The following is a 21,491-nucleotide window of genomic DNA, read 5'->3' as shown; positions in this document are numbered from 1 at the left end:
TAATGGTTTAATTCCATAGGACACCATCTAATCTGTCTCTTCTTGTTTATCAACATAAACTGAGTTTAATCTTCGTGACACCTAGTGACATCATTAGTCTAAGTGAAAGGAAACATTCCAACTTGGTGGGGGATTGTTGGAAATATTAAAGAGGAACATACAAGTTGGTATGTTTCCTCCATCCCACATTGGTGGAGTGAATGAAGTTAGAGTGGTTTATAAGGGATTTCCCCTTATGGGCCTTCACAGTGTTAAATGGGTTGAGAAGTGGGTGAAGCCCACACGCGCGCCGAGCCGAGCCGCGAGCTCGCGAATGGTCGCGTTTGAGGCGCGAATGGGCGCGTTTGAGGCGCACTTTGCACTTCTGAGGAGCTTTTATTTTTAGCTAAGGTTCGGTTTCAGGTGGGTCAGATCTGTAAACCGAATGAGATGAGATAAGAAGGAGATAGGGATGGATTCGAAAACAGTGGGGGTTATCCCATAGTAAATCGAATTCGTATAAGGATAATTATCTAGTAACCGAATTCGTATGAGATAGGTAATTCGAATTGGTTATGGATTGTTATCTCACTCCCTAATTTTCTCATTCTCTGGTATAACTAAAACTATAAATAAAAGCTTCCTGAAACCCATTCTACACACATCAAATTCGCAGCTCTCTCTCTCTCTATTGTGTGATTCTGTTTTCGTTCCAGCTTCTGCGTTTTCTGGTTTCCATTGCTGTTGGAATACCAGATCAGTTCTGCATTAAATCCTGGGAGTTTACGCTGCAGCTCACAGCAATACGAGCGCGTAAAATCCTTTAAGGACAGGAGTTTTTTCCGTGCAGTTCAAGGCTTCCGTTCAAGGATCTTCGTTCTCACTCGCCAGGTTGGTTTTAATTTACGTGTTCTTTAAATTCGTCCGACAACGGGACAGTCTCCTTCTACCTTTCTTTAATCAGTTTGCTCAAGTTGGAACAAACTGGTTGACTGATAACTCGGTAATTAATAAATTAATTGTTTGATTGAATTATTTTTCAACAATATGAGCCTTTTGACACACGATATCTAGTAATTTAGTAATAATATCCTACTGGTCACTTCATTAGCTAAATAATTAGTACAATCTAATTGTTAATTCTATATCATTTCATATCATATCATATTATTATACATATTATTATACAGTGATCGGTTGAAACGGTGAATCTTCGATTAGTGTTACCAACATTGATCCGTCTCCCAGTTCCGACCACTATAACCGTTAAACCCGTTGCCACTCGAATACGTTTGAGACCGGCTCGTCCGGAAAATCCTCCGGTCGTAATCCGCTCGCTTATCGGGATCCGATAGGGTGGAATACGCGGCGTGGATTTTCATAAACTCCTCTCCGGATGAGTCATTCACATCCGGGTGTGACGTCCGGGCGAGCCTCCGGTACGCCGTTTTGATCTCACTTTCGGTAGCCTCCATCGAGATTCCGAGAATTCCGTACAACGACGACGGTGGTGAGGTAGCAAAGCACGTGTTGTCACCGGTGGCGGAGATAGGTGATGTACGAGTTGAATTACGGATGTTGGGTGACGGCAGAGCCGTGGGGGATGCGTGTAGCGGCGGCGGTGACGGTGGTCGGAGGCGGAGGGAGTTGGGATTAGATACGGGTGAGAACATTGTTAACGGTGTGTGGTCGTGGGTTGTGGACGTGGTGTGGAAATGAAATAGCATTGGATATATATAAGCATGGTGGTATTCTTTTATTGTTCCCCTCCAATAATTTCTATTTTCTTTAATATTATATTGTTTTAATATTATAATATAATTATGATAATTGTCTATTGTTCTAATATTTCATCCATTCAGTGTTTATTTAACGATGGATGGCGTACAATTTAATGGAAGTGATGTAATAGTTTTATAATAAAGTTATTGTTAATGAATACTATCCACCCAATCAAGTGGGTGTCACGAGTAGGGTCGATTATTCATTTTGGACTTTTTTATTGTTATATTTTTAAATTACATTACTAATCTAACTTTTTTTTATTTAGTATAACAATCGTCTAGAAACTCTACATATGTAATATGTTATATGGCAGAATCATGTGTCGCCTTAGCATAAAACGAAGGTTTAAATCTTTGAATTATCTCTATTGGCTTAAAAATTGTATGGCTTAGGTTAAAAAGTTGCTAAACCGAAGAACCTTCTTAAAAACATGGTTTGGGTTACAAGTGAAAGTGTAAGACGATTCAGTTTACGGTTTGATAATCAGGTTTGAATTACCATATGATCTCCTTCGCAAGTATTTGAGGTGCCTGTGTGCTTATTGATGATGTGCGTTAGTTATATATATTTTTACGAGGACATTTTCGTTCAAACAGATTTAGATATTTTTTTTTGAACGACAAATTTGGATTAATGACGGATCACTTGAATATAATCGTCCCACCAACAGAACAGAACCACCAGATTATATCCATCCTCACTAGGCAATAATGCTGATACACCAATTTATAAGGAAACCCAATAAATCTGGGAAAAAACCGCTTTGTGAGAATCGAACCCATAACCTAATGGACTCTAAGACTTATCTCACCCCAAAGATACCACTAGGCTATAATGTCATGGGCAGATTTAGATTTTAAAATAGTTTTTACCCTATAACTAAATCACACACACGAAAGGCAAGTGTACCGGTCAAATAGTAATGCAATTTTGGGGCAAGAACCGGATATCAATCCGTGAACGCGGTTTCTCGATACTTAACCTTTATTACCCTAAAGCTTTTACAATTAAGAACTTTGGTTTTCTGAATTATCAAGCAAATAATAAAAGTTCTTAGACCATGCGTAGTGGACGTTGTTTTTTCAATATTTCCTACCAATAACGCCCAATATCGCCCCACCCCCACCCCCTAGGCGTGATTGGGCGTGTTATTGCAAAAAGCCCCTCAGCGTGTTTTAAATCACGCCAAATGGGGGAATCAATTGACCAATCACATTCAACTTCATTTGTTTTGTCCAATAAGATTTTTCAAATGTTTTTTTTTATTTTATTTGTTAGTGCATACGTCTGTCGACTTCGTCTTGTATCGAGTCTTGCATTGCTGATGGCACGAAGATCGAGAAATCTTGACAGAAAGATAATTTCGCATGAACTGGTCTAATTTCGCATGAAGAAGTCAAGAAGTAATTCCGCACGGAATTACTTAATTCCGTGTGAGATGTTATTTTCGCGTGTAATGATTCCGTTTGAAGCATTTTTCATGCGGAATTAGCTAGGTTATATATAGGGTTGTTTCCGTGTCATTATGTACGAAATTAGTTTGGGTTTTTCCAACGGCGAAGCTTTGTCGAAGTGTCTTCAGATCTGTAATCTTTTCAGAATCAATACAAAGACAGTTATTAGTGTAAATCTAGCTGAATTCAACTCATTATGTCTGTTTCCGCTTTTCATTCTGAGTAGAACACCTCTGATCGACTCGTTTCGGGTCCGACAACGATCCTACAACTGGTATCAGAGCACAGGAGGAGGAGTTCAACCGATTTCAGCCTGATTTCATCTCATTTTCTTACTTCTACACCTTCTTTTCTCAATTGAACAAGTTTTAACGGTCACAATGATCTGAATTTCACATATTATAAGCAAAACAGTGTTTTAACAAAGCCTTGAGAGAATTGGACTTTAATTCAAACTAAAATTGACAAAACTTGTAATTTCACATGAAATTTTGTTCGAAAATTATGACGTCATCTTAATTCCTTTTGAAAGTGGACTTTAATCTCGTACGGAATTATCATCATTTGTGTAATTTCGTTTGAAAGATCAACTAATTCCGCACGGAATTAGTAGTTTCGCTTGAAATCGTTCAAACGAAATTATAATTCCGTTTCAAAAATTAATTCCGCTTGAAAACTGAGTAATTCCGCACGGAATTACCTGATTTCGTTTGAAAACCTCTAATTTCGTTTGAAGTGTGTCTGGTGCAGGTTAATTTCGTTTGAAAGTGCAGTTTTTGGAAAAACGTGTTACCGAATCATGGAAGAAGAATTCTACAACGCCTTTGCTTCATCCCCGACTACTCCAGCTGCTATTGCTCAAAGCATGAACATGGAGAATGAAACCGGAACTTTGCAAAAGCCCCCGAAGCTTATGGGTATTGAGGAGTACTATGGGTGGAAAGATCGATTTGAAAACTGGGTTCAAGCCAATCATTTGAGATTTTGGGAATGCATTGAGAAGAAGTATGTTCGACCTCGTACAGATTTGGGTGTTACAAAAGCAATTTCTAAACTGAATGACAAAGAGAGAGACATGTATAAAGCAGAAAAGATGATGATCAGTCTTCTACAGCAAGCTGTAAAGGAAGACATTTTTATCTTGCTTCAACATGATAACACTGTGCGTTCAATCTGGGATGCATTGAAGGTTAAATTTGAGGGTAGTGAGAAAATGATTAAGAGCAAGAAAGCACTACTAAAGAAAGAATTCGATTTGTTTTCAAGCTTGGCAGGAGAAACATCAAAGAAGTTGATTGAAAGATATTGCCACTTAGTGCGATCTATGTCTTTGTTGGAAATTGAGAAAAGCCAAGATGAGTGGGTAGACAAATTGGCTGATGCTTTACCTCAGAAAGAGTGGGGTACATTCTTGATGATCTTGAAAAACACCGGGGAATATGATGGATTGACTATTTCACAGTTCATTGAAAAGATTGAAAGTCAAGATCTTGAACAGCAAAATATTGCGAGGATGAATAATCCGAGTAATCAACAAGATGTGAAAATGTATTACAAAGGCAGTGTTCAAGAGGTTGAAATGAGTCCGAAAATTCAAACTGCGTTTAATGCTGGGAACTCATCTGGAAATATTGATCAAAGCTCAAACAACAGCAGTGGAATTTCTTCATATCCAAGTGTGAATCCAAAGAGTTCAGCATCAAGCTTTCACTCTCAAAGTTCAAAAAGTGGAAATGGTTGTGTGATACAGTGCAACATTGTATTGAATCTTCCAAATGGTCAGAGTTTGTCTAAAGAAGTTGCAAGAGATCACATGACTTTACTTGCTACAGTTTTGGAGACCTATGAGGGATTGGTTGCTGGAAGGATCGGAAATCCTATGTTGACAAAAGAGGATTACGATCAGATAGACGCTGAAGAGATGGAGCTCATGGATATCAAATGGTGTCTAGCTAGTGTCTTGAGGAGAGCAGAAAAATTTAAAATGATTACAGGAAGAAATGATTTCTTAGATGCACATGTTTCTACTTTGGGTTTTGATAAATCTAAAGTAACTTGTTTTCGATGCAGGGAGAAAGGTCATTTTAAAAGAGAATGCAAAAATCAAGAAGCTAGTGGAGCAAAGAATCCGTTTGGTAAAGATGATTACTATCGGAAAGCCATACATCAACAAGTTGCTCATCAACCACAACAACAACAAAAAGAGCCACAAACTGCTCATGCTAGAATGATCGAAGATGCAAACAAGAAAGCTTATTATGGTATCGTTGATCAAGATGATGAAAAAGTGGCAGAAGGTTTCAGCTGGGACAAATACATTCCACCTGATTCAAAAGTTGTTGCTCTAGTTGCAAAAGTCATCCAAGAACCTGAATTGTTTACAGAATGGATGAATATGATTGGTGTTAAGGCTAACAGTCAAGAAGGAGAGTCTGTTTCATCAGATGAAAGTTCAGAAAGAACAACAGTTTTTGATCATACACCATCTGATTCTGGTTCTTCAGATGATAGTACAGAAAAGACAATAGAGTTTGATCAATCACCAATAGAAACTGATGATTTCAGTGATCTGAGGAAGAAATGCATATTGATGTTGCAAAAACTCATTTATCTCCTGAAAGTTTTCAATTTTATTTTGCAGATCGTGTCGAAGAGTTGAAGGAGAGACGAGCAGCAAAAGAACGAAAAAAGATGAAATGTGAGAGTGTTTCTCAAAAGGAAGAGACTGTTCAAAAGAATGAAGTTAAAATTGCTGAGAAGAATGGTGAAGTTGAGAAGGTGATTGAGATTGAGAAAGTTGCTGAGGTTGAAAAAATAGTCGAAAAGATTGTTGAGGTTATCAAGCCGTGTGAAAAATGCTTGGAATCTTGCAAGCAGTGTGTAGAAAAAGATGAGAAACTGAGTGAGAAAGACAAGATGATAGAAAAGTTACTGTTTGATCTCAATTATGTGAAGGAATCATACGATGTATTGAACAGAACGATAACTGGTTTGCAAAAGACTAGTTCTGAAAGAGAAGATGCACTGACAATGCTGAATGCTGTGATGATGTAGAAGCAGAAAGCTATCAATTTCTATATTGAAGAAAGTGCAAAGTGGAAGCAAGAGTTGGAAACTGAAAAGATATAGAATGAGAGAATCAGACGATTATTAAGGAGTTATTCTAGTTCTGATTATCTTATTGACCGAATTTATCCAACTGTTGCAGGTATGGAAGCATTTCAAGATGACAAGCCGAAGAAAAAGGATACTGGTAAGAAACAAAGTGTTAGTTACAACAAGTGTCCGCCTCCGATCTGGGAAGGTTATTCTCCCAGAAAACCAAATGAGGAGCAAGTCCAAAAGGCAGTCAATATAAAAATGAAGTCTGATATAACCGATGAGTTACCAGAAAACATTGACATCACTTTTACATCGTCTGACACTGATCATGAGTCCGAGTTAATAAAAAAGGTGGTCGATCAGGTGTTGGAAAAAGATGAGGAGTCTGAGTCAAATTCCGAGTCTGGAAGTTTGAGTTCGTCAGTCAACAGTTCAAAGACGTCGGTTAAACGGGCTTACAGTAAAGAGTTTTTGTTATCAAAATCGAATTTGGATGATGAAACATTTGAAGTTGCATATACTTTGAATGATTCTAACAAATTATATTCTGATAAAGAATTTCCAATAAGAAGTGTTAAAGTTGAAATGATCAAAAAGGTTTTCAAAATGACAGAAATTAATATTTCTGAAATAAAAGATTTAAATCTTACGGAAAAACCTAAAAAAATACACTTCAAGAGTTCAACAACGGTTAAACAAGAAAAAAAGGTTACAATTCTGGTTCTGGATTTCAAAAGAAACCAAATCATAATGGTAATTTCAAAAAGAAAGGTCTTGGTTTTATTCAACCTGAAAATTATAAAAATAATAAAATTTCTAAAACAAACACAAAATTTGTTTCAGGAGGAAGTGCTGAAGAAGAACAGAAGAAACCTTCCTGGAGACAGTCGAACCAGGAGTTTCTTGTTGAAAAGAAGAGAATAGGGACTGGAGTTTTTCATCGAAAGGAGACTAAAACCTGTTTTAAATGCAATGAAGCTGGTCACATTGCATGGAATTGTCCGTTAGAAACAAAAACAAAACAGGGAGTCTCTGAAAAACTCAAAGAAAAAGTTGTTGAGAAAAATGAAACACCAACTGAAAAATTCAAAATTTTTGAAAATTCGACATATGAAGTTGGTGAGTGTTCAAAGAAAATTTTTTACAAAAAGAAAGCCAAAGACAATCAAATGTGGGTTGTTAAGAAGTCTGATGTAAAACTCGGCGATGAATCTGATTCCATAAAGTCAGAGTAGTCACAAGTTGAGATTAAAAAGGAAAACTCAGTGCCTACAGTGGATGATGCGAATTTTCCACCATTGAAGGCTGAGAATTTTAAATCAAAAGTTGGTAAGGTTGAGATCTCGAATCAATTCTATTCAGAGAAGAAAGAATTTGATGTCGAGAAAGCGTTTAATGGCAATGTGAAAAAGATTTTTGGAAAAATGGTTGAGGATAAGTTTCAAGGAGTTAAAGATTTTTATGCTACAAAGAAAGCAACCTATAACCCTACTGAACAAGAGTTAAGAACACTCAAGGCTGGTCAGGCTTGGGTGGACATTTTCTTTAACTGAAAATCCTGACTTGCCGGAGCTCCCAAGTTTGTAATCGTGGAGCAGGAATCGGCATCATTCTTGATAAAAATTGATTTTGTGAATGAATCTTAAAATGGTTAAATTTTACAGGTTGTGACTTGCCGTAGCTTCCAGGTTGGTAAGTGTGAAGCAGGAATCGGCATCTTTATTGGTAAAATGAATTTGTGTAGATGTTTTATTCTTACATGTGGTACAGGTGGTGATTTTTACAAGTGATTCGTCAAGGTCATTAAGTTGAACTTGATGTAATCTTCATACATGTGATATTTCTGAAAGAACAAAATGATGAACCCCTAACCTACAATTGGTTTTAACAAAACTTATTTTCCGGAAAAACCATTTTGATTAAAACAAACTTAAGTGTTTTGAAATCTTAATGGGAAAATAGTTTGTTGAAAGGGGAGTTCTGATTGTTTATACCAAGTGGATGGCAAATTGAAGCGATTCGATATCGGTTGTCATTTTACTTGTATAGTTTGTTTTCAAATTTCTTTAAATGTGTTTGCATTTTAGGGGGTGTAAAAATTTCAGAAAATCCAACAACATTAGAAAATTTGAAAAAGCCAAAAACATGATAAAAACAAAAATGAGTTTTGTTGTGAAAAAGAGGAAATGATAGTACATCAGTGGACTATCACAACATGCTAAAGAAATGGAAAGTCAAAATATTATAAACAATCTCACTGTGGATGTGCCAGTAGGTTTTTATACCTTTAGTAGATTGTGACGAGATATAAACCTAAATATTCAAACTTGCTTATATCGTGGGGAACATTTCTTGAATATATGGGTAACCCCCGAAATCTTGTTTGAAAGGTCCCACTTTCTGAGATACTAGGTCTTTATACTTAGTGATATCTGGGGTATTATCCCGGGACTTCTGATTTTGCGGAAGCAATGGCCTAGTCCCCGTATAATACTTTGCAAAATGCTTGAAATATAGCGCAGCCCTCAGTACAAAAAATGATGAAACATTGAAAAATGCTAATCATGTGCTGTTGAAGAAAAGATCCTCTAAAGAGGACACACCAAAAGTCGAGCCGTCATCTCTTTGCTGAACGGAAGTTCTGACCTGAGCTCTCACGGTTTCGCATCTAACCCCTTACATATATCATCTAGGTATACTCACCTGTAAGACTGAATGTTGGGATCCGGATACGGGAGTATATTCAAGTGGTGGGACACGCGATTAAGTTTAAGTTCTTAAGACATTAATCTCGTATCTCGAAACAGTTGAACTTTGTGTAAAAATTTAAGTGGATCAATATACTGACAATCTAGGTGAATTGTTTAGAACTTAAAATGAAATGAAGCTTAACGGTGTTGGTGATTTGTCTCATAAACTGATATGATCCTCTTACACAAACTCACAAAAATATTGTCTGTAAATATTTCTTTACTGCATTTCTTTATGAAAAATTTCAAAAAGATTTTGAGTGTGTTTTAGCATAAACTTTTGAAAAAGCTAAAAAGATTTTCGACAACTGGTGTTGAAGAGCTAATTTTCAAAATTCGAAGTGCTAAACATGATGACATTTCGTGAGAGGGAGTTTGTGTTTAAAAGTTCTTAAAATGATTAAATCATTCTTTCAAGTGGTTCATCAGAAAGAAATCATCAATTGACGTCTGTGATTGTCAAATTCTAAAATCATAAAACTTATGTTTGTGGTAGAGACAATGCAGGTTTGAAATTTGAGAAGAGCCAGTTTCCGATACCTGAGGACTCTGTGGTTAGAGAAAGCCAGGTTCCGATACCTGAAAATCAGAATGGATGCCAGGTGACGATCCTGATTACGAGCATAACTCGAGGGACAGTCTGCTTACAAAAGGGTAGACTGTGGATGCAAAGAGCTAGGTTACAATTATGGAGTTGATGATGCTGATGAGCTTAAGGAATCAAGAGATCTGATCAAGAGAATTGGTAATAGAAAAGAGCCAGATCAAGATCTTGGGATGTTAGAAGATTGAGCCGGTTTGAGATCCTAAATCGTTGAAGATCAACATCCGAGGGAAGTTTGTTCGAGGAGAGTCAGTTGGTGCTGATAAAAAGAGAAGAGATTGAAGATGCTTTACAGTGACAAATACTTCAAAAGAGTTCGAGAGGACAGATAAAGACTGAAGTTGCGAAGACTCGACACAGTAGACTCGTCAACATCCGAGGGGGAGTCTGTTAGTGCATATGTCTGTCGACTTCGTCTTGTATCGAGTCTTGCATTGCTGATGGCACGAAGATCGAGAAATCTTGACAGAAAGATAATTTCGCATGAACTGGTCTAATTTCGCATGAAGAAGTCAAGAAGTAATTCCGCACGGAATTATTTAATTCCGTGTGAGATATTATTTTCGCGTGTAATGATTCCGTTTGAAGCATGTTTCATGCGGAATTAGCTAGGCTATATATAGGGTTGTTTTCGTGTCATTACGTACGAAATTAGTTTGGGTTTTTCCGACGGCGAAGCTCTGTCGAAGTGTCTTCAGATCTGTAATCGTTTCAGAATCAATACAAAGACAGTTATTAGTGAAAATCTAGCTGAATTCAACTCATTATGTCTGTTTCCGCCTTTCATTCTGAGTAGAACACCTCTGATTGACTCGTTTCGGGCCCGACAACGATCTTACATTATTTTATTACAAACATAATGCCCCACAATCCCCACATCTCCACTACACCCCTTTTGTAAAAACGCCCAATAATACCCCGTTGCTGACTCGGCTGCCACACGACGCAAAACGCCCTAAGGTGGGGCATTATACACCCCAACGACTACGCATGGTCTTTGTTACGAAATTTAACAATATATATTACAAAGTTGCCTAAACTGAGTATCCACTAATGTTTAAGTAATGATCTATGGGAAGCACTAATAAAGGCACAAACTCTTAAGTAACTAAGTCCTAATCAAGGTTGCTTACCTTTCTAATTTCTTTGGAAAATTAAAAAGACAAAACACTTTAATCGCCTAGAAATCACTCTTTTTAAGCTCATTTGTAAAGTTAATGCTAATCTTTAACCACGAGTTACTCGTTTATCAAATCTCCTAACTCGACAATCTAAGGAAAACTAATATGAAAAACATACTAATCAACCAAAATTGCTTTTAATTAGATAGCATCCTAATGTTCTTGATATGAACCATGAGCATGATCATGCTAGATAACAACTTTGGCCTAAATCATTAATCTTACACAATTTTAACATACTCTAGAATCCACATTAACACTATCATGATCTTTCCAGATCCAAGTGAAAGATTTCACACACATGCTCAAATCTTCATCCATTTCATGTTAATAATTACCACTCCTAGGTTCCTGACTTGAATCAAACTAACAAGTAACAAGATTCAACAATCATAATCTACACATAGGTTTCCCAACATGTCATGAGTAAAAAACAATCAAACATTCATGAATTTCAACTTTAAGCATGCATACAAGATCCATGAACAATACTAGAACACTATCATGAAGATTAACATAAACTTATAATTGCAATTACTTCATTATCATCACAATCACAAAAGCTTCAACATAGTTTAGAAAACTCAAATGTTTAGCCTCTAAGGCTCATCACAACTAGAACAATTTCTCCTACAACTACAAAGTTTGACATGAGAATGAACTACTAACCACTTAAAAAGCTAAGATTAAAGGTTGGATGATTAAGTCTTGAAGTTTATAAGCCTCCTCCTCAGTTCCTACTTAGTTCCTTTTTGTTTCCCAAGTGCAGAATTTTGAGAGTAAACTTACCTGCAAGACCCAACTCCCCTTGCAAATGAGCTGAAACTCGTATATATGCTACCGGGCAAACGACATGATCGTGCTTGGTCTGTGCCAGTTCCACTCTTCGTCTGTCGTTCTTGTTTGCTACCACTTTTAGCAAAATCCTGCTCAAAAGTTCCCGAGGCGAGCACGATCGTGCCAGGAATTGGCACGATCCAGGAATTGGCACGATCATGCTTGGTCATTTTCACCAGTAATCTTCGAGGGGCATGCTCTTGAACAGACTGCACTTGGGTTGATTTGGCCGGGCACAATCGTGCTTTGGATGGCATGATCGTGCCACTTGTAGATTTGGTCTAAATTGGTTGGTGCTAGTGCATGGCATAATGGTGTTGGTGTAGGGTTGACCGGGCATGATCGTACTTGGGGTTGGCATGATCGTACCATATCTGGCAGTTTGCTGGAATTATCCTTTTTTATTCCATTTTGCTCCAAAAGCCTTCGTTTTACCATCGGGCCGATATCCGAACCTGTATTTTCACGAACAACTCCAATGAGTACCAAAATCAATGAAAATACAAAGAGTTTTCTCATAAAATAAGATAAATTTGTCGTTAAAAGATGTATAAATTTTTATGCATCACTTTTTACTTATCTTTTGAATCAATTCTAGCCTTTCTCGAGTTAAAAAAATAAACTCCAAAACCATTGTTGGTTGGAACTAAGTTTTACTAACTAGACCATGCTTCATCGGAATTCACCCATTGCCAACCGGACATATACCTTCCGGCGGTTGCCACCGGGGAAGTCTGCTACCCGCCTACAAGTTAGAGGAATGATTTTCAAGTAAAGCTAAGGAAAACAAGAGGAAGAAACTAGGGAATAATTTAACCCTAATTTCAAGAATATTTAAGACTTATTGGTAACGATTTTCCTCACGAATTTTCCACCCATTTGTCTAATAAGGACCTGTGAGGAACGAGTAAGGAAGTAGATGTTTACATTATGAGAAAACCTTTGCAGATGAGAAAGAAGTTTGCATTTTTTTTTATTCTTGAGTATAGAAAACTTAAAGAAACTGGTTTCTAATTTGAGATCGATAAGGATGGCTTCCTATCATCTCTATGCGGATGTTGTGTGGCTTGAAAGGAAGGAGGGGGAAGTTCTTATTTTTGGTATCATGTTATTTTGCATGCATTAACAATAATTCACATCAGGCTCATAAGTCATCATACTTCCTCTCTAGTAAAAATGATCTTTTTCCACGAATCAAAGTCTAAATATCTCTCATCAAAGGTTTGTAGTGTGGTGTATATTGCAATTGCTACATCACAACACACAAACTTGGTATCTCAAAGGAGATTGGGTATATATGTGGAATATGAGTGAGTGTGTTCTTCACTAAAAAACAATCGATAAGAGATTATTTACAACACGACTTGTTGATTATTAATAATGAAGCTATATTCCCACGTTAAGGGATTTTGCAAGTAACAAAGGGTTGAAATGAATTATCATTGTCTCACCTTTATCTTTAAAGTAATTAGTGTGAACTATAAGTTTAAGAAAAATTCATTAACAAATATTAGCGAATCAATTATCATACGCATACAATGACCTAAAGAAAGTGACTAAGTCAAGATAAAAGCTGATGATATTCGATTAAGATGAGTGTCCTTGTATTGGTAACGAGTCTAAGGCATGTCTAAAACTTGGTAGACAACAAGTTCCGAAGATAAAATTAATAGTCACTAAAAGTATCTAGACATAATGGCTTCAGAGAAAAGTCAAGAGCATGAAAATCAAGAAACATTAATAAACTATATCATGACAATTACTATACATGATGGTTCTAGTTTTTTTTTTGTAAGATCAAATTTCATTAACCACCACGGCAACCTATCCCAAGATGGAATAGGGAACCAGAAACGAACAAACAATTACATTAAAATAAAATTACACCATTTGTCCCAATCCATCAAACCCCTCCGCGCCCTATTATTGTACCAAAGAAAGCCCAATACTTTGACATCCGAGATAATATCCGCAACTGTAGACGTTTTATTCGAAACACCTTCTCGTTTCTAGCTTTCCAGATTCTCCAACTCGTGATGATGCTAATACCATGCAACACATTCTTCGCTTCTCCCGAAACACCGCTATGATCAGACAACCGAACAGGGTCCTTAGTAGAGAACGCTAACAAAGGAGGGATACGACACCATAACGAAATGCCATTCCACACCCCCGCCGCTACTCCACACCCGGTAAGAATATGATCTATCGTCTCGGTACCATCCTCACATGACGAGCACAAGTCATCTTGTATCATCACGTTCCTCCTTTGCAAAGCCGTCTTAGTCGGAAGGCGATCAAGAAAGGCCCGCTACATAAAAATGTTACATTTTGCCGGAACCCATTTAGACCACTTGAAATCAAATCGCTCCTCGTTGCCTTTTCCCCGTAGCCACCGCTTAGCCGAAGCGACTGTGAAGGAATCGGTTTTCTTATCATTCCAGCACCACCTATCCTTTTGATCGGAAAAAGAAGCTTCGGCCAGACGAGCTTCGAGGTCTTCCCTATGTGCAATCTCCTCAAGAGTCACCAATACCCTTTTCCACCTCCATTTGATCACATAATTATCTTCACTAAGCTCACATCTGTCATAGACACGACACTGTTTTTGCGTCTCCAAACCGAATAAATCCGGGTAGCACTCTTTCAAAGGTAACTGACACAGCCAAGGATCAATCCAAAATCGAATATCCTTCCCATTACCAACCCGGCCTCTTATCATATTCATAACCCCGGATCCCTCAACTTTGATCTTGCCACATAAAGTCGCTATGTTTTTCCAAACCCCTGACACGTTAGTGTTGATCGGGAGTGCACCCCATTTGCGATCCGATCCATGTATAGAATCGATCACCTTACGCCAAAGAGCATTTTGTTCCGTAAAGTACCTCCAACACCACTTCAATATTAATGCCTTATTACATTCATCAAGTCTAGCCAAACCCAAACCACCTTCTTCTTTATCACACGTAACTTTATCCCAAGCAACCCAAGCCATCTTCTTAACTTCCTCTGACCTGCCCCATAAAAATCTCCTCATAAACTGCTCTAGCCGATTAATAACCTTGACCGGGGCCTTAAACAGTGAAAAATAATAGGTAGGTAGGCTATCCAAAACAGACTTAATAAGCGTAACACGGCCCCCGATAGATATATTATTCGCCTTCCACTTAGATAACCGGAAAGTAGGAGAGCCGTTCACTAGAACAGAAGCCTGCGAAGCCATTAATACACCTTTAATCCATTTGCACCACATATCCGAAAAACCCATCTTCTCGAGAACTGACAATAGGAACTCCCAGTTTACATTATCGTAGGCCTTCTCAAAATCAATTTTAAACATAAACATTTTCCGGTCTGTCTTCTTTGCCCACGCCAATACTTCTTTCGTTATCAGAGGACCGTCCAAAATATATCTACCCGAGAGGAACGCAGACTGAGACTCCGAAACAACCATGTCCATAACCCCTTTGATACGGTTCGCCAATACTTTGGAGACCACCTTTGAAATACTACCAATTAAACTAATTGGTCGAAAATCCCCGAACTCTGTCGGCTCCACCTTCTTCGGTATTAAAGTGATAAATGAAGTCCCGACGCCCTCGCTAAACTTACCAGACTCATAAAAATCCCTCAATATCTCGACAAAGTCCTTTTCCAACAAGCTCCAAAATTTTTTAATGAATCGAAAATTAAAACCGTCTGGCCCTGGAGCTTTATCATCACCGCATTCCCACACCGCTTCCTTTATTTCCTGGGCAGAAAACTGAATGCACATACTCTCCGCCACATCACTCGGAAGTCTCTTCAGACTAGGACACAATAGCCGAGGCCTTTGCTTCATATCTTCGATAAACTTCTTGCGAAAAAAAATCAGCACTTCTCTTTTAATAATCGATGGCCGAGTGACCCATTCGCCTCCAACCATCAAACCCGGAATACTATTAGCCACCCTTCTTTTATTGATGATCCCATGGAAAAATCGCGTGTTATCATCCCCATCCGAAGCCCATTTACATCTCGCTTTTTGTCTAATGTCCTTGTTTCTAATAGTTTCCAATTCCCGTAGTCTTCGTTTAGTTTCTTGTAAAGACCATAACTCCCCCTCATCTAGATCTTTACCCTCCATAGCCAACTCCAACTGTTGAAGTTCTAGCTCCAAAATCTTCTTTTCTTCAAACTCTCTACCCAAGCACTCATCCTTCCATTTGCCAATACCTTGACGTAATATCCGAAATTTACCCAAGAGCCGCTTATCCGGAGGACCCTCCACCCTAGCTTCATTCAAAATACCCGAAACCACCACTTTAAAGTCTTCCCTATCCAACCAGGAATTAAAAAAACGAAACGGTTTGGGCCCGAAATTCCTGGAGACGATCTTCAAAATTAAAGGCGAGTGATCAGATTTATCACGACACAAAGCTCTATACTCTGCCGAAGGCCATTCCATAAAAAAATTCCAATTCACCAGAATACGATCAATCCGACTAAGCTTATCACCAGCAGCAAACATAAACTTCCTTCCTCGTAATGCGTACTCATGTAAATCGACATTATCAATAAATTCATTAAAGTCTTGAGCCGATGGAGTATGAAACTTAGAGTTTCTCCTTTCGGAACTATCCCGCACTGAATTAAAATCTCCCGCAATCACCCAATAACCATCCGTCGTACTCATACATTGCTCAATCTCTCTCCATAAAAGAGGCTTAGGAACCGTTTGTTGAGGCGCATACACATTCATGATGTGTGAAATAACCCTGCTACCTTTTATCGTTCCAATGATCAACAGGAAATTATTCGACTTCTTAACATCCAACATGGTGAAAACGCCCGGATCCCACAAAGTAATAAGACCCCCAGATCGCCCGTTCGCCTCAACGACTTCAGCCTGGAATCTACCTCTACCCCAGAAATCCCCAAGGTCGAACGCCATAATATCCCCACACTGAGATTCTTGCAAAAGAACACAATTAGCCTCGTTTTGAGACCGTAAATTGCTCACCCAAGATGCCTTCCCTTGAACCCCCATAACCCTAATATTAAGAGATAATACATTCATTGAGTACTAGGGGTGAGCAAAATTAGGTCCGGACTGAAAAGAACCGATAACCGAACCGATATTGTACCTAACCCGACCCGAACCTAGGCATGTCGGTCTCTTTGTCGGTTCTGATTTTCAGGTTGTAATCGGGTCGGGTCGGTTCCGGGTAGGTTACACTTGAAAACCCGACATTGGAATTGGAACCGATTTTACATAATAACCAAAGCAGATTAATCATTGGGCTTAGGCCCAATACCGAATGAATGATTAAAACATATGCAGAAGAACGTAACTTTATACTTTATATACCTAATCGTATAACAACTTTCGAATAAGTTTTGAACTTCTTTATCCCGTTTATAAATAATTTTGGGTTGATTTATATACGAGGTTTTAAAGTGATCTTAAAGGATTTAGCGCGTTTAACGTTTGTTGAATGAAACGAACCTGAAAGTTGCTCTTTTACTGCATTCTGGACTGTTTGGATTAAGATCGATATCTATGAGTTTTCACTCGGACATTATATCGAACACGTGGTGTGCATAAACACACCATCAACTATAAACCATCAAATAACTGCTAATTCCCATAATTTTTTCAGTTTTTACAATAACCATGTTATACTAGATGATCAAGAATTTAACATTTGCAATAAGATTAACCAACAAGATTCAGCTGAAATGGAACTAGGATTGAATGTTATGGAAGTAGGATTGAAATGGAACTCACCAATAATCAGTTGAAATGGAACTAGGATTGAATGTTTCAAGTTGAAATCAAAGTGAATGCTAATGCTTATTCACTTCTCCATTGTCGAAGGGCTTGAGAGGGGATGTAGAGTGCACTGCAGACTTCATGTTCATGTTGTCAGGCTGATATACATAACATAATATGGTGGGTCGGTCCTTTACCCGATAACCGATATACCCGATTAACACTAGAACCGGAACCGATTTTAAATATAGGGTATTAAATCGGGTATTGATTTACTTGCTTCTCGGGTATCGGGTCGGGTCGGGTATTCTTCGGGTCGGGTCAGGTAATTGATTTTGCTCACCCCTATTGAGTACCACCTTGAAAACCTTCATTGATAATTTCCTCTCTAACCTTAGGAACAAAATCTCCCAAGTTATCTATCCCCAAGGCTCTTCCTAACTCCACAGTAACATTAGTCTCTTTGTCTAAATGAATCTGGTTGTTGATTTGGGCTAACACATCGAGTGACACACTCTCCTCAGCCTCCTCCTCTACTTCACCAACCGGTCCCCTTGAAGTCGTCGTGCTTCCGCAATGCTTGTTTAAGTCTGGCGTACAATAACCCACCGTCACACTCGGCTCCTCAATTCTATGGTCGCTACCATTCATACTATTATTAATAATGCCAATAATTTTATCCAAACCAAACATATCCGAGTTCTCCCTCGCTCTCTTCTTCGGACGATCATTATCACCAGGAGACAACATCCTATTCCTAAGAGATTTCTTCTTCTTGTACTTCTTTCTAACATTATTCGACCCATTAGATCCATTCCTACTCGGCATCGCATGATCAGAAGATTCGGAGAAATTAACATTCTCGGTTCTAACATTCGGACTTAAACCCTCCCCTTCATGTAAGTCTCTCTGGATCTCGCCCACTTCAAGATCCGTATCACCCACTGAGTCAAGATTATTATCAACCATCTTAGTCGCCGAACAATCCTCAACCGAACAATCATCCAAATCCTCAATCAATCGGGAACCCACTCCCGTACATCCTCATTGACCCACACCTTTATCGAAGTCCCCCTCCACGATATAGTGAGTCTGTCATCTACTCTTGATTGTCTACTACATAACACACCAATGTACCCATAAGAGAGATCTTTGTCATCATTCGACACACTTGCCGGTTGAATAACCACACCATATCTATTACCCACAGCTTCATAGACTTGATCTAAAGCAAGGCAAATCGGAATTCCGTATATCTTCAACCACGTGATCCTCTCAAACTTAAACATTTGCCCAACCCACTTCTCCACAATCTCAAACCAGTCAACCCACAAATCCTTCTTTTCCATAAAACTATTACAATCTTCTTCAGTCACGAACACCAACATTACGTTGAAGCCACCACCATATTTGATTTCCACCATGCTATCCCAATTCTTCTTCAACAAACTGTTTAAAGATGAGAGCATATTAAAATCCTTAACCCTAGCACAAAGTGTCACCTTATGCCAATCCTTGAAACCTTCAATGTTGTCATCAATCTTCAGTACCGTCTGTTGAGTATCCGCATTGTTCTTGTTTAAAAACATATCCCGGTACGACCTACCATTGTTGCCGCCACATGACGCCATTCCACCCATATTAGGATTTGCATGGACCTCATGTGGTGGTTCCATAGCAGCCTTAGACGATGTAGCCCCTTCCTTGTTTTTACTTTTGTTAACTTCTGTATCCCCTTCCATTCGAACACCATCAACAAACCTAGCCCTAACCACAAACAGTTTGTATGACCCCAACCAAACATCAAGCATGTCCGCTTCCAATCTCTTCACATCTCTTACATTACGAAAAGACAAGAATCCGAACTTTTTTACCAAGTCTATCAAACTTCCGAGCAATATAAGACCCCACGTAATCCCCGAAACCCTTAAACACATTCAAGAGATCCACCGATGTACATTTTAGTGGAAGATTCGAAACAAAAAATTTTGTTATTACCTCGTTGTTATCGTGCCTCTGATCTCTCGAATCCTTGCCCTTTCTCGTCAGAACATAGTACCACTCATCTACTTTGAGTCTGCTGAAACCTCTCATGAAACCCTAATCGCCTTTATCGCCCTATTTCTTCGGAGGATGTAATATTTTAATTCCTATTTTGTCGGTTAGCCCATATACCTGAAGCTATATAAAAAGTTTGATATAAATATAACTTTTGTGCGAAAGCATAATTAGAAAAGTGGATTTATGAAATATATGGCATTAGGTTGTGTGATGGTTTGTCTATTAGTTTAACTAATTACAATTACAGTAAAAAGTGATTGCTAAAATGATTTCCTTATATATTGTTTTTGATAAAAACCAAAGAGAAATAGATATAAACTGAAATTAGGGTTTTCATTCTATTCAACATTACAATATATAGATAAACATAACTATAAACCCTAAAGCCCATAAATAATGGGTTGGGCCTAAAATGTCTGGCTTATAACACTCCTCCTCAGACATTTAGAATTATACACAGTTTAACAACATACTTCAGGATGATGTTAAATAGGTACTTCAGGACCTGAATAAATAAACTGATACTACTGGATCAGTTGTACTGCCTCATTAAAAACCTTACTAAGAAAACCCATTGGGACAAAACATAGTTAAGGGAAAAAGAGTACAGTGTGTATAATTCTCCCCCTGAATCCAACAAACATCATTCAATCTGCAGAGACCGATCTTGTGTGATAGTTGCTCGAAACTGCTTCTTGGTAAAGAATTTGTGAACATGTCAGCTAAATTTTCACTTGACTTGATCTGGCGAACATCAATTTCCCCTTCTTTCTGCAAGTCATATGTTGAGAAGAACTTTGGTGAGATGTGCTTTGTTCGATCACCCTTGATGTAACCTTCTCTGATCTGAGCTATGCAAACAGCATTGTCTTCATAAATAATTGTCGGCTCCTTCTTGATCTGTTCTAATCCGCATGCTTCTTGTATGTGATTAATCATTGATCTCAACCACACACATTTTCGACCAGCATCATATAGTGCTATCAATTCAGCATGATTTGATGATGTTGCTGTAAGTGTTTGCTTAGTTGACTTCCAAGAAATTGTTGTGCCACCGTATGTGAATACATATCCTGTCTGAGATTTTGCTTTGTAAGGATCTGATAGATATATGGCATCAGCATACCTAACAAGCTGGGACTTTTGATCTTTCTGATAGAAAAGACCTAAGTCTTGTGTCCCGCAAATGTACCGGAATATATGTTTTACACCATTCCAGTGTCTACGTGTTGGATTCGAACTGTATCTCGCTAGTACATGAACTGCAAATGCAATGTCAGGTCTTGTGTTATTTGCGAGATACATAAGGGCACCGATTGTGACAACCCTCACAATTACAGGTATCCGTACAATTAATTAATATTTAATTTGTGCTTAATGATTGTGCTTGATTACGACTGTGATTAAACTGCTTTCTGATTTCTTTTACATACATACATATGCATCATATTTCATACTGTCACTCCATTTATTATATACAAACATTAGTGACAAACTTGATGCACAAAACACAGTTAGCACACTGAGCGGATAACCCAGAAAACATGCTGACAATGCCAGCACCTAGACAGACAATGTTTTTGAGGCCAGTATGAGCCAGAGACAGGATACTACACTAGTAGGGAGTGTAGGGAAGTGAGGACCATAAAACTGCGTCAATAGGTGATAGTTATAGTGCCGGGAAGTGCCTAAAACACACTCTAAATGCAGAATTCTGCACTTAATAACAAAAATTCAGCATTTAACTATGCTAGTAATGTGCAAAAACTTGACAAAATGGTCCTGTATACTTTCCAAAGTGTCGGGAATTAAAAGTGTCACTAAAAGTGTTATAAAAGACACCTTACGGATTAATTAAGCATTTTAACGGGACAGTATCAAACCAAACAACCGGACATTACCGGGAACACAAAAATATTGTTAAACACATTGTTCTTATTTTTCTGAGCTAGTTAGGGTCCCCGAACACCCTAACACACT

General features: G+C 38.2%; 1 protein-coding gene across 1 annotated transcript; it reads right to left on the bottom strand.

Moving 5' to 3' along the window:
* Positions 1-1,050: 1,050 nt before the first annotated feature.
* On the bottom strand, positions 1,051-1,701 carry LOC110915466 (chaperone protein dnaJ 11, chloroplastic). The gene has a single exon (XM_022160170.2). It carries the CDS (start codon positions 1,650-1,652, stop codon positions 1,203-1,205), a length of 450 nt encoding a protein of 149 aa, XP_022015862.1. The 5' UTR covers positions 1,653-1,701; the 3' UTR covers positions 1,051-1,202.
* Between the last annotated feature and the right edge of the window lie 19,790 nt (positions 1,702-21,491).

This window comes from Helianthus annuus, chromosome 16, assembly GCF_002127325.2.
Source record: "Helianthus annuus cultivar XRQ/B chromosome 16, HanXRQr2.0-SUNRISE, whole genome shotgun sequence".
Taxonomy (NCBI): Eukaryota; Viridiplantae; Streptophyta; class Magnoliopsida; order Asterales; family Asteraceae; genus Helianthus; species Helianthus annuus.
The sequence above is the reverse complement of the archived record's forward strand: the minus strand, read 5'-3'. Positions and strand labels throughout refer to the sequence as shown.

Coding starts and splice junctions, on each gene's coding strand:
- LOC110915466 (XM_022160170.2), bottom strand. CDS start 1,652: ATGTTCTCACCCGTATCTAATCCCAACTCCCTCCGCCTCCGACCACCG.